We start from the raw sequence: 13,801 nt of genomic DNA, 5'->3' as shown, positions 1-13,801 counted from the left end.
TTGATTTGGTTTTATACAATTGTGTGGAATAAGTCAAGAGTTGAATATTCTTTTAATGGGCAAAAATATTAAAATAAATAACTGAAGTTTGGTAATCTGAAAATTGATCCGATCCGTAACTTAATAACGCAATCCAATCTGAGCCATGAGTTTTTTGATCCGTTGCACCACTAGACACAGTGCCACAAGGACTTCACCATGTGCCAGTATATCTGGATGATATATTAATCACAGGAATTACTGAGGAAGAACATATGGGGAATTTGGAGAAAGTGTTTCAGCCGCTGGATTGCAGCTCAAAAAGGAAAAGTGTGTCTTTCTTGCACCAAGTGTTACTAGCTTAGGTCATGAGATCACAGTAGATGGACAGTGTTTTTGCTGGAATGGTTAGACGGCACACCTGTGCAGGCAGAGCAGATCAGACAGTGGACTGAGAGAGACCCGGTCTTGTCACAGGTGAAGACTTTTTTGCTTCAGGGGTGGCCAATTATCATTGGGGGGAGGTGCTGAAACCCTATGCAAAAAGGAAGTTTTAACTGAGTCTGCTCAGTTGCATATTGTGGGGGTCCAGAGTCGTGGTATCACCCCCTGGACAATCAAAGATCATGAAAGAAGTACATGAAGCACATCCTGGAGTGTCAAGAATGAAAAGTTTGGCAAGATTGGATCGCCAAGAATGGATCAGGACCTAGAAAACATAGTGAAGTAATGCAGACAGTGTGAACTGAATCAGAGCTCATCTGCACCTTTACATCCATGGGAGTGGCCTGCACGAGGCTGAGGGCACTAGCCGTTGAAGCTGCGTAGGTAGAGTTCTTTCCCATTCTTGCTTGATGTACAACTCAAGTTGCTCAACAGTCCGGGGACTCGTATTCCCGAGTATTCCTGAGCTCTCGTGGTTATATGCTTTACCAATTGATGTTGTTTTTTATTGCAGTACTGCCTGAGGGATCGAAGGTCATGGGCATCCAATCCTGGTTTCTGACCAGAGATTTCTCCAGACTCTCTGAAAAATATCCATAAAGTGTAAGAAGCAGACATATTCTGTTTTAACAGAACAGCCTACTTCCAGATTGCAGTTTTCCTGTTTTCCTTTTGTTGTTGTTTAGTTGATTCAGTGCAGTTCACACCTTCCTGATATCTGAAAATACCCCAGTAGAACACTGTAGACCAGTGTAAATAATTTAGATTCAAAGTTTTCTCTACCTTTCATATCACTTCATTTGTATAATTTTTTTTAAGTAGGGTGGTAGAGGGGCAAGTGGATAAGACACTCGTCACAAAGACCCAGGTTCAAATCCCACTTAGAACCATTGTGTCCATGAGCAAGACTCTTATCCCTGAGTGTCTCCAAGGGGACTGTCCCTGAATACTACTGATTGTAGGTTGCTCTGAATAAGGGTGTGTCTTAAAGACCTTAGTGAATATGCGAGAATGTTAACTGAGCAAAGCAAATCGGTTTTTCATTAGTTTCACAATTTTACCTTTTGTCTTTTTTATTATTATTAGCTCGTTAACTACTGTTTCATCAGCTTTCCCAACAGACACACACAGCTCAGCTCTTACTGTTTGCTTACAGGAAAGAACATTGACCACCGCCCGCCGAGTATGGGCCTTGAGTGGAACTGTGCGGTTCCTGCCAGCAGAGGGCGCCACCGACGGGGAGCGCTTAAGCACCGCCCCCTGCCTCCCCTGCGCCAATCAGCGCGTCGCGTGCTTTGCTCAGGACGTCCTCGTCTCCAGTCAGCGTTTGCGTTGGGTCACTCTCGCAAAAAAAGGAAATTTACACCCAACAGGCGACGAGACATGGAAGACGGGAGTAAAGAAGGGAGCGCGATGACTGATTCAAAAAGACACGAACGGCAAACATGTGAGTAACGTTGTTTTTTCTTTTTCGACGACGGTATTGAATGTGAAACGCGATAAGCGTTCCGCTACGATAACACGCAGCAGCAGTGCGCACACAATAACATTCTCCGTTAGTTATTTTAGGGCTAAAATGCGAACTGCGCTGTTTCTCCTGGCTCAGTTAATCGTCTACAGTAACTGTATATAGAAATAATAATAAAAAAAACTTGCGAATATGGAATTACGTGCTGAAGCGTGACTTGACACAAGCATATAACGCCGTTTTTTTCTCCCCGTAGGCAGAAGGGCAAACACTTCATTATAGTGAAAAAACACTCCATTTGCGCAAAATGCATGCTTAAAATTGCATATGAGCCATGGTGACATTGCCAAAACGTTTAATGCAATATAAAATAAATACATAAAATATACAAACACACACACACACATATATATAGTTATCAATATATAGTTATTTTTTTATTATATATTTTTCAACATGCCATGCCGTTTTAAGAAATGATGACTCTTACTTTTTCCATTTTAATCTTAATTCTGCTTTCAGCCCTGCCCCTCAGTCCAACGTTAGGTTTGTGCTTTTCATAACTTTTGCAGTATCGCAGTTATTAATGCATTAGTTGTAATTGGTGAGACGGCGAGAATGAAAAATTCACATCTTCTTATGTCCGTGGCTTTAAGCGTTAAAGCAAGTCACTGTTTACGCTTCTGTCCCGTGGATGTGTTAATGTGGAGTTGGATAAAATGGCCTCTGTTGAGTCATTTTCGATGGACATTACACTAGTTTAATATTAAACGACCATAATGTGTCGTGTTGGACGTGTGTGTCACGACAGAAACGTTGTGTTAATGTTCCCTTTCGCATCGTTTTCTGACTGTAAATTTGAAAATTTGTCTTGGTTAACTGGTGTGGGTTATGACTGTTACACTGTTACACTAGTGAGTGTGAACATTATAAAACACTTGTTTTATAATGTTGAATTTTTCATGTAATTCTGTTGTGTGTGTGTGACTGCATTTGGGGCTGCGATGCAGCAGCTCATTGTTTTTCACTTTTGTAAATCCACACGCTTAATGATTTAGAGGAATTATTGTGGTGAAATAATCAACACCATGAATCATTTTCCTTTGGAACAAATGTAAACTACCTAATGTTAATGGTCAGTTGTGTGGACATTAGATGTTTTACAGGTTTGCAATTGTCAGTGTTCGTTATTCATGAGTTTTAACACATTAACAACTGGTCGGATGCAGACAGATTTATGTACTTCTTATTTTTGTGAATGCCAGGTATCAACATTATAATATGCTGTATGATTTGCAGCATAATTAGCTTAATTGATAGCACTTTTGGAGTTAATATATTGTGTCCTACAGTGCTTCTTGTCAGATATCTGACAGTAATTTTTATATCATACAGCCAGTTCCTGTTTTGGAACGCGTTCGCACTGGCGAGTTTGTGATTTGCTTAGAATCGAGACCACCTCTTATTGTTGGTGCCTGTGCCGTTGTTTTGGTGCCTCAACTGAGTGCTATTACTGTGCTCACACCGGAAGAAACAAACCGCAACAAGGGGAAAAACGAGCTGTAGGTGTGGAATTGCCCTAAGACGGCCTTGGAATGATGCTTTGCCTTAACGTTTATATGTTGGAGTAATGTGGGTGATCCACTAGACCTGTCACAAATCACCATACCACACATCTCTCTCTCTCTCTTTCTCTCTCTCTCTCTCTCTCACACACACACACACACACACACACACACACACACACACACACATATATATATATATATATATATATATATAAATTCAAAGAGCGACAGAGTGAAAGAGTTTCATTGGTTTACTCATTTATAATCAGTTAAGCCACAGTAGAATGGGTTTGACCTATGTCCTCTCTCATTGGTCAGTGTGGTTCTTGTGTGTCAGTGTAAGTTTAGTTTGATATTATATTTTGAGGTTATATACATGGTTTTCGTTTGTTTTGTAATAGATGATTAAGTGGGTATTAAAAGATATTATTAAAATTATAATACAGACTATAGCATGGTGACAGGGTCTGGGTTTTCACCATTAAACCATCCACCGTGCGCTGTGTGTGTCATGTCTCACAATGCCTCATGATCATGGTGCAGGTTGGGAAGAGTGAGCTTTCTTCCCGACCTCACAGTCCTCATATTATTACATGTTGGGTTCTAAAATCCATACATGGATTTTAAACATGCAGAAAGCGGAAGGAGCAGGAAATTCCTGAAGGGCCCAACAGACTTGCCCACTTCCACTTTCCTGTTTTCACATTTCCGAGGTTCACAGTCTACAGTTTATGTAAGGCTACTGTATACCATGGTTGTAATTCTTTCTCTCTCTCTTTCTCTTTCTGTTTTTGTGTTTTCTTTCCCCTAAGCTCTGGAGGAAGCTGATCCCAGCATCGGCCTCTTTGGTCGGCTCCTGGTTGGTCTGTCTTTGCTGCTGACATTTCTCACTCTGCCTTTGTCTATATGGATGTGCATCAAGGTACCACTGTAAAGACACACCCTCACCTCTAGTCATACAAATTGTTAATATTAAGCAAATGTTAAAAAAAAAATCAGTGACCAAGGCTGCAATTAAATGAATTAATGAACATCGTTTTTTTTAATAATGACCATTTGTCATGTATGATCAAATCAAAATATATACCAAATATTGTTCAAAAACTGCTTCTACATTGTGAAAAAGTGACAGTCTTCCCATATGCTCTTCATATTTCCAGATTGTAAAAGAGTATGAAAGAGCAATCATCTTCAGACTGGGGCGCATCATTCACGGAGGTCCCAAGGGTCCAGGTGAGAGTAACTCGGTTTTTTATACAAATGACAAAAACACAGTGATCTGCAGAGCGGCCCTTGTTCTAGACTGCGTCTAGACCTCATATCTGTCCAGATAACTAACTACAAAAATCCACCTGTCAGCATGTTTAACAGTGGTAGACCCTCATTGGTTCCTTTCATGACCACTTTTATCCATTTTTCCCTTAACACTGGAATTCTTCAATCATCTCTGAAAAAGGCTTCAGTTCTCAGCCTGGTGCAGATCCTAATAATTTTGATCATTTTCGTCCAATGTCTTATCTCTCTTTTGTTTCAAAAACCCTGGAGAAAGTTTTTGCCTCTCAACTCCACTCATACCTCAATCACCGTAATTTGCATGAACGATTTCACTCTGATTTCCGCCACCACCAGCTATTGTTATATTGTTGTCAAATCATGTTTATTGTTCTGCTTTTTAGAATTAATTGAATTTGTTGAAATTTGTTCTATGTGGCATTGACGTGTTAAATAGAACCTATATCGAAAATAACATTTAACCGCTTGAAAAATACTTCTAATAAATAATCATCATCTGCACATGCAAAAACCTTTCCATTCTAATCTCTAAAGCAACGTAGCATCTTCAGCTTCACTGCAGAGAGGTGTATGGTTGGTCTAATTAATGTGCCTCTGCTGATCATTTTACAAATAGGTGTATTCCATATTTTGCTGCTGGGGAGGAACAGCTTCTGTCTTCAAAGGTTTTTGCTCAGAATCCAATTTCCATAATTATGCACCAGGTTTTAGGCCTGGGGGGAGTTTAAATGTCCAATATTGTTGTCAACTCTTCTGTTTTTCTCCTCTCTTTACGGTGTGCCAGCCTTCAGTTGAGTCTGTTTTTGGTCAGGAATTGTATATCACAGGTCCTGTATTCGTACTGACCAGAAATCAGGCATCAATGTTTCCAGAGCGAGAGTGATATGCTCTTAAAAATGACAGCACCAGTTCAGATGCTGTGTGTGCTAAAGCATCTATGCATATTTTAAGAGGTTTGCCACAAGCCAGTGGTTTTAAATAGTTTGTCTCAAGTAATGTCCATTATGCTCATGCCGCTGGACACTTAACAGTATTGAATAGTATTTCAGTAGAATATTTTTGCAAAGGTATACCATTTCCAGAGACCAATGGTTTTTATGTACATCAAACTTCCATTGAGCCTCATTGCCTTTTAAAACCCCCCAATACGTAAACAAAGGCTGTAGAGATATACTATAGGTGTCTTTACTTCATTTGTCACATCAAGTGCAGATCACATGAAATCCCAGGTATTCCGTGTGAGAGAGCTTGTGTCTGTCAAGAGAGGCGAAGTGACTGAAATGTCCCTAAATATCATATGTTGTATGTAAATATGTTGTAACCAGCATTAATGTTTGGTCCTGTCGAGTAGAGGTGTCATCAATGCATCGATCATTCACATGGATGTCTGCACCAGGCATTTTTTTTTTATTTTAATTTTATTTGTCACATACATAGTCATACACAGTACGATATGCAGTGAAATGCTGTTTTGCGACTACTACAGACCAGAGTATTGCAAATGTTGCAAGTATACAATGAAGACCAATATGCAAATATTGCAAACATAACCAAATATTACACTTTTACGTCTTTAACATAAAATATGTGTAACAGGTGGGGTGAAGGTGTGCAAATGAGTGAACCATTTGCCGTTACCATTTTTCTGCTTGTTGGAGCAAATCAAAGCGTCCACACAGGCGTTCAGCAGCAGCGTTTAGACAACGTCAAATAAACGCTGGACACAACGTTTTCTGGCATCAATTTCTGCAGAAATCCAGAAATCGTCAAGCGAATGCCAGTGAAACGTCTATTAAACGCTTCTACAAAGTGCATCAAAAACATGTATGCCGTTCAGAAGGCGCTAATTTAGAACGTCCGTGTGGACGAGGCCATTATCCTACCCGAAGTGGCGCTGTATACTCAGGCACTACCGGCACTACTTTTTAACTAGGGTGATGGTCTCAACACCACATCCTTTGCCCACTCTCATGAACTGAGTCACTTCTTCTTACTGTGATATGTTTCGCGTCTCATGTCCGCTGTCCATGAATGACCACATGGCACCACTGTTTCCATGGCATCCGCACCGCATTGCGACAGCGAGAGTGGTCCCGCTTCTCTCTCCATCCATCAATCACACTAATGGATCAGTACTCTCAATCTCATTAGCTGTGTTCAGACCTGCGGTTTGCCCTTTCAATTCAAGCGATAGATCCTCGGTGGCTGCCCTCTGCAGATCCATATATTGGGGGGTGGGTCATGGGATGTTCTGTGAATGTCAATTCGAGCCTGATCTGCTCAAGAGAAGAAATGTTATCTGTAATGTTGTCTTCTTGCAGTCTGGTTGTGAAAAAAACTGCATTGACTGGCGTCTGATATTTAACTTTTTAATACTTCATTTTGTTCTGGCTTACTTACTTACTTATCTAGAGTTTGAAGCACTAGGTTAGTGCTCTGTGCGGCTTGTGTACAGCTGAGCGCTGTAGGCAGTGGAAGTGGACGTGCTTATTTTGGGGTGGAACGTGCTCTGCTATGCGGTGAGGTCAGGGCCCTGAACAAACATGGGAATATGCAGAAGCGGCTGTGTAAGAATGACAGATGAGTGGCACCACATGTGTTGGATGTTTGAGTGCCTCAGTGTATATATTGTGCTCATGCATTACCTTATGTTTTCACAAAAAGTTCAGCTGAATTTGTGTAAGTGTGTGTGTGTGTGTGTGTGTGTGTGTGTGTGTGTGTGTGTGAACGAAATTAGAGATGCTAGTGTCCATCTGTTAGCTGTACTCATGATGCCTTAGAGTCCACATTGAGTCCTTTCTCTCTCTCCCGCAGGTCTGTTCTTCATCCTTCCTTGTACTGACAGCTTCATCAATGTGGACATGCGCACAATTACATTTGACATCCCTCCACAAGAGGTGAGTTTCACATGCATATGCAATGATGGTGCTCAGCAAGAGCTCTTGAGGGACGTAACACTAATGCATAAACACTCTCTGTGAGCCACATTCCTTTCAATCAAAGCTTTATTTTTGGCTCACTTGCCAGTGAGGCCCTGGGTAATCATCCCCATTTGTGCCCCTACTACACTGACATTCTGCACATTTAGACATGCCCACAGACATGCGTACACCATGTGCACCAAGAAACACATGGTCACAGTGGCTGGGATAGAAATACACAATTGTTACGTCCCCCCTCTAGGGAAGGGACATGGATAGATGAATGTCCATGTCCCTGAGGGTCGACAAAGCAAAAGGGGGAGATAGAAAATGGTACCTGAAAACCAGTTTATTTTACAAGCAGATAATCTAACCAACAAGACCACTTGGATAGAGCCAGTAATTTAGTAGGCCCGTCTTCTCTGGAAAATGGGGTCTCACACACACAGAACAGAGGACAGAGAAACAAAACACCGTATGCATAGGAACATAACACCCTGATCAAAAATGAGCTATTACCCCATACACAGTTCACATTCACATACACAGTGGGGCAAAAAACTTTGCAGCCACCGATTGTGCAAGGTGTCCCACTTTAAAAGATGAGAGAGGTCTGTAATTTTCATCATAGGTACACCTCAACTACGAGAGAGAATGTAAAAAGGGTGGTAGTAGCCTAGTGGGTAACACACTCGCCTATGAACCAGAAGATCCAGGTTTAAATCCCACTCACTACCTTTGTGTCCATGAGCAAGACACTTTAACCATAAGTTGCTCCAAGGGGCGGGCTGTCCCTGTAACTACCGATTGTAAGTCGCTCTGGATAAGGGCGTCTGGTAAATGCCATAAATGTAAAGGTAAAAAGGAAATCACACTGTATGATTTTGAAAGAATATTTTTTTTGGATATCTTAAAAGTGCTTAAAATAAGTATTTGGTCAATAGTAAAAGTTCACCTCAATACTTTGTAATGTAACCTTAGTTGGTCAAATGTTTCCTGTAGTTTTTCACCAGGTTTTCACACTGTTGCTGGTATTTTGGCCCAATCTTCTATGCAGATCTTCTCAAGAGCTGTGATGTTTTGGGGCTGTCACTGGGCACAGATCCTCTATTGGGCTGAGGTCTGGAGACTTTATAGGCCACTCCAGAACTTATACTTTTTATCTGCAGCATATACAAATATATTCTTCAAAAATCATACACTGTGATTTCCTGGATATTTCTTACATTTAGTCTCTCACAGTTAAAGTGTACCTATGATGAAAATTACAGACCTTTGTCTTCGTCCACAAATAATGGCTGCCAAATATATTTTTATACATACTTATCATTTATGCAATATAAACAACTGTAAATTTATGTGCTGGTTTAATGGCCATAACCACTGTTGATCCAAGCATTAATATACTATTAATTGAAGTAACATATGTATGCAGATGTGTGTGCAGTCATCGTGATGTGATGTTAAAATTGATTTTGTGTGTGTGTGTGTGTGTGTGTAAATACACCTTTATTCTTCTACCAGGTTTTGACAAAGGACTCTGTTACAGTGAGTGTTGATGGTGTGGTGTACTACCGTGTACAGAATGCCACCCTGGCAGTGGCGAACATCAGCAATGCTCATGCAGCCACCCGCTTACTGGCCCAGACTACACTCAGGAATGTGCTGGGCACCAAGAACCTGTCAGAGATCCTGTCTGACCGCGAGGAGATTGCACACAGCATGCAGGTTCATATAAACCCTCATATACACAATTGCATATATGAATGAATACACTCCGATCACACAAACACATATACTGTGTAGACCGTTCCAGATAAGTATTCTTTTTTTAAAACGTGGCTCACACACAAACACAAATAAAATATGCACATAAGAGGAGGGCAGGTCCCTGGTTAGATCGTCATATTTTGTTCTGCAGGGGTTTGATGGTCTTAAATCAGTGACCTGTGTAGGTTTTGCGCTTTTGTACTATTGTGTGCAATTCAAAGGATGTTTTTCAGGAATCCATGGTTTCATCTCACACCAGTCAATCAGGCAAACTATTCCATACACACACTGTGATAAAAACACTGCAGCACAGCACATGGTGACACAATGAAATGTGACCTCTGCTTTTAACCGTCACCATTGGTGAGCAGTGGGCAGCCACGACAGGTGCCCGGGGAGCAGTGTGTGGGGATCGGGATTGGAACCGGCATCTTCTGATTATGGGGCCGCTTCCTTAACTGCAAGGCCACACTCCACACTGCCTAAATGTGTCAATGCTTCCATGACAGGGAATCGAACCGTGGACGCAACAGTGAAAGCGCCGTATCCGAACCACTAGACCACCGTGTCTTCTTCAGATAGTTGAGAATCAGCAAATGTCGGTTTTATCATGATATCAACTTTGTCTATGACTTTGCAATTCATTTAGTAATATTTCATTACATTTTTTATTTCACAGGAAACCAATGCATTTTTAAATGTTCCTAAATTTTTGATTGGTTGTATATGTTATAAAGGGATGCTGATTTCCTGCAATCTCTGATATGCAGGAGCAGGCCGTGGTCCATATCTGTAGCTGCAGAGGACTGAGCACTGGTCTGCCTGGGTTGTGCATCTTGAATTTAATTTGCTGCCATGTTGGGTCTTATGTAAATTGGATTTGTTTGTCTAATATAATTCATGGAACCTGATTGTTGTCTGTAACTGGAAAGACATGTTAACCCTTTAGGGGTATTTGGTGTAGTTAGGAGACTGGGAACGACAGTAGCAGTTTTCTGAGCCTGTGTTTGCAAGATCTCTCCCTCTGCAGCGATCACCTGCAGAAAGAAAGTGTAGAAAGAAAAAAGTGTGCAGGCGGCTTCTATAAAATGAGATTCAATATAACCCACACTATTAAATTAGCCTTTCTTGCACACTGAAATATGCGTGTGTGTGTCCTGTCAGTGAGTAGTGCCTTCTTCATTAAGCAATGTTCCTCCTCTTTCTCAGACTACACTGGATGATGCAACAGATGCTTGGGGTATAAAGGTGGAGCGGGTGGAGATTAAAGATGTCAAACTGCCCCTGCAGCTGCAGAGAGCCATGGCTGCTGAAGCAGAGGCAGCGCGAGAGGCCAGAGCGAAGGTACACACACACATAAATCATCTTTAGTCAACAGCAAATTGAACATAGGCTGTACGCCGAACGAATATCAAATAGACTACATGACGTCGTGCTGTAGGAAAAAAAAAATAAAAAAACGATCTCTTTATCAATTATTTGGTTTACACTTACACTCACAGTGAGTGGCTATTGAGTACTACTTATTTATTCTTGGTCGCTTGCCACTCTCTACAATCAGGGCACTAGACTAAGTTTTTGCACTGGTTGCACTGGTCTGCCTAACTTTTTTTCTAAGGTGCACAACACAAAAATTAGGTGCACCAAATTTTACACAGTTTCACAGGTTTACTTTTTTTTTTTTTTAAATCGCTGTGCATTTAGGCAATATTGACTTGTAAATAATCAGCCTGATTATTTGTTTGCTGCTTCCTGTTGCTGAAAATCCATGCCCCATGTCAAAAACGGCCTTTGCAGAAATTTCTGGACATTTCTTTGCTGAATGGTTGCATTTGAATTTAGGCGCGTAATAAATAATGATTCTGTTCTGTGAGGATGCACTTTTTTCACATCAAGACCGCCATGTCCGAGAACGCCAAAAATTGGTCTCGAGCTACATCGCTAATGTTTACAATCTGAGTATGAAATGAGCAGCCATTTTACACTCACAATAGGTAACCATTGGCTTTGTTCTGTTCTCATTCTGTCCATTTTAATTGAGCTGTGCTCTTTAATGAACTTTTTATTCGGACAGCTCTTCATTACACCTTTGTTTACCGTGTTGTGTACTTTGTGCTGCAGGTGATCGCTGCAGAGGGAGAGATGAATGCATCACGTGCTTTGAAAGAGGCGTCGCTGGTGATCGCAGAGTCGCCCTCTGCGCTGCACCTCCGCTACCTGCAGACGCTTAACACCATTGCGGCTGAGAGGAACTCCACCATCATCTTCCCACTGCCAATGGAAATGATGCAGCCGTTTGTGAAGCACTGAGCTTAAGACATTCGTAATGTTAACGTTACCATCTAAATAACACGTTCATGTGATGCATTATTAATAGCATACAGTACAGGCCAAAAGTTTGGAGACACTTTCTCATTCAATGTGTTTTTTTTTTTTTTTTTTTTCATGACCATTTACATTGGTAGATTCTCACTGAAGGCATCAAAACTATGAATGAACACATGTGGAGTTACGTACTTAACAAAAAAAGGTGAAATAACTGAAAACATGATTTGTATTTGAATTTCTTCAAAATTACAGATTACTGCTTTGCACATTCTTGGCATTCTCTTGATGAGCTTCAAGAGGTCGTCACCTGAAATGGTTTTCCACCCCAAACCATCTTGATTGGGTTCAGGTCCGGTGACTGTGGAGGCCAGGTCTCCACTTTTTGTTAAGTACATAACTCCACATGTTCATTCATAGTTTTGATGCCTTCAGTGAGAATCTACCAACGTAAATGGTCATGAAAATAAAGAAAACACATTGAATGTGTCCAATCATTTGGCCTGTACTGTAAATTATCACAGTAATGTGTTATAGATGCTTTAACTTTACTGTTACTGTAATGTGTTATTGACATGATACACATAAATACAAAACATAAAAAGGCATGTGCACGTCTCAGAATACACACACTGAATTTGCAGAAATAACACACACCTTTTCTCTGACATCTACTTACTCAGGCAGTAGTGAAGAGCCCCATCAGTGATGTGAGCTGTGCACATCACAGGTTGTGAGTGCGGATGTTTGTAAGACTCTTTCTCCCGTTACCTTCCTTCCTTGTTGACTTTTTCTCCAGTAATGATGGTAAATCTGTTGCATCTGGATGCCAAGTAGTAAGAAAGAATGTTCTATATGTCTCTCTCTCTCTTTCTCTCTCTCAGAAGGAATCTCTTGACATAGCCATATGTGGTAATACCAAGCCTTAAATGTCATTCTACTAAACTGCAAGCTCTATGCATTTTCCATCTTTCTAAATACATTTTACCATAAATCATATTTTTATGGCCTTTTCTAAAGAAAATCAGCTGCATGCCAGTGGGTCTGCCTGGTGTATATGAGTTTTGATTACAGTAGGCATTTGCTGTGTCATTGTTTTCATAAGCCTATGTGTCAACATTTATTTGTTTTAATTTTTCCATAAGATTGTGTGTTTAATATGGGAGAATGGAACCATTAACTCAGCCTTGAGGTGATAGGCGGTTCCAGAGAATGTCTGACTGCAACTATGTATCTGCAGTAAACTGCATATTGCAAATAATAATTGGAAAAATATTAAGGTGAAGCACACACCCATATAGTGATTGTGTTTTCACTAACACAAAATAAGGGACCATCTACAAACTATTTCATATAACACTTGCAGACAAGGAATCTCTTGGAACAACTGAGACAGTCCCTGATACAAACTTACACCATTACACCAAACTTACACCATTTTTTTCAGCAACAGCAAAAAATACACTGCCAAATAAATGAATCAAAAAATATGAATTATCTAGATCACTGAGTGTATACAGAAAGGTTCCTTCAATCTCTATCCGCAAGAATTCAGACATCACCTCCTCTCCTTAACATCCTACCACTTTTATTCACTTTTATTTGTTACTCTAAAAGTCATGCACTTTGAAATGAACAGCATTTATCTCCCGATTATCCATAAGCTTAGTTGTGTTTATCTGTGAGTCAGTTTTGGTAAAAAGCCTTCTGCCAAATGAACAAAATGTACTGCATCATCTAAAATATATTAATCACTGTTGTAGTTAACAAATAAATTCAATTTTGTTTTGTATAATACACTCAGATATGTGCCATTTTCTACTTATTATTTTGTGATGATTTTACTGCTTTCTTATATACCACAAAGTGAACCGTTGTTTTGTCATATTGGTATTATTATTTTTTGACATCTTTTTAATATTGGCTGTTATAAATTTTAAGTTTCACTATATAAACGTGGCGATTGAAAATGTCTGCTGGTGTTTTGTTTCCCAAAACTCTGAGCTTTGCTCAATTCATGGCTTCCTTATGTT

At 40.3% G+C, this 13,801-nt stretch overlaps 1 protein-coding gene across 1 annotated transcript; it reads left to right on the top strand.

Moving 5' to 3' along the window:
• The first annotated feature begins 1,719 nt into the window (after window positions 1-1,719).
• stom (stomatin) lies at window positions 1,720-11,880 on the top strand. The gene is made up of 7 exons (XM_028971423.1): window positions 1,720-1,870; window positions 4,272-4,381; window positions 4,620-4,692; window positions 7,567-7,649; window positions 9,198-9,401; window positions 10,653-10,787; window positions 11,565-11,880. Exons 1-7 carry the CDS (start codon window positions 1,807-1,809, stop codon window positions 11,751-11,753), a joined length of 858 nt encoding a protein of 285 aa, XP_028827256.1. The 5' UTR covers window positions 1,720-1,806; the 3' UTR covers window positions 11,754-11,880.
• Window positions 11,881-13,801: the final 1,921 nt, after the last annotated feature.

The sequence above is a fragment of the Denticeps clupeoides genome, chromosome 3 (genome assembly GCF_900700375.1).
Source record: "Denticeps clupeoides chromosome 3, fDenClu1.1, whole genome shotgun sequence".
Classification (NCBI taxonomy): domain Eukaryota; kingdom Metazoa; phylum Chordata; class Actinopteri; order Clupeiformes; family Denticipitidae; genus Denticeps; species Denticeps clupeoides.
Note: the sequence above shows the minus strand (reverse complement) of the source record. Positions and strands in the feature narration are given on the sequence as shown.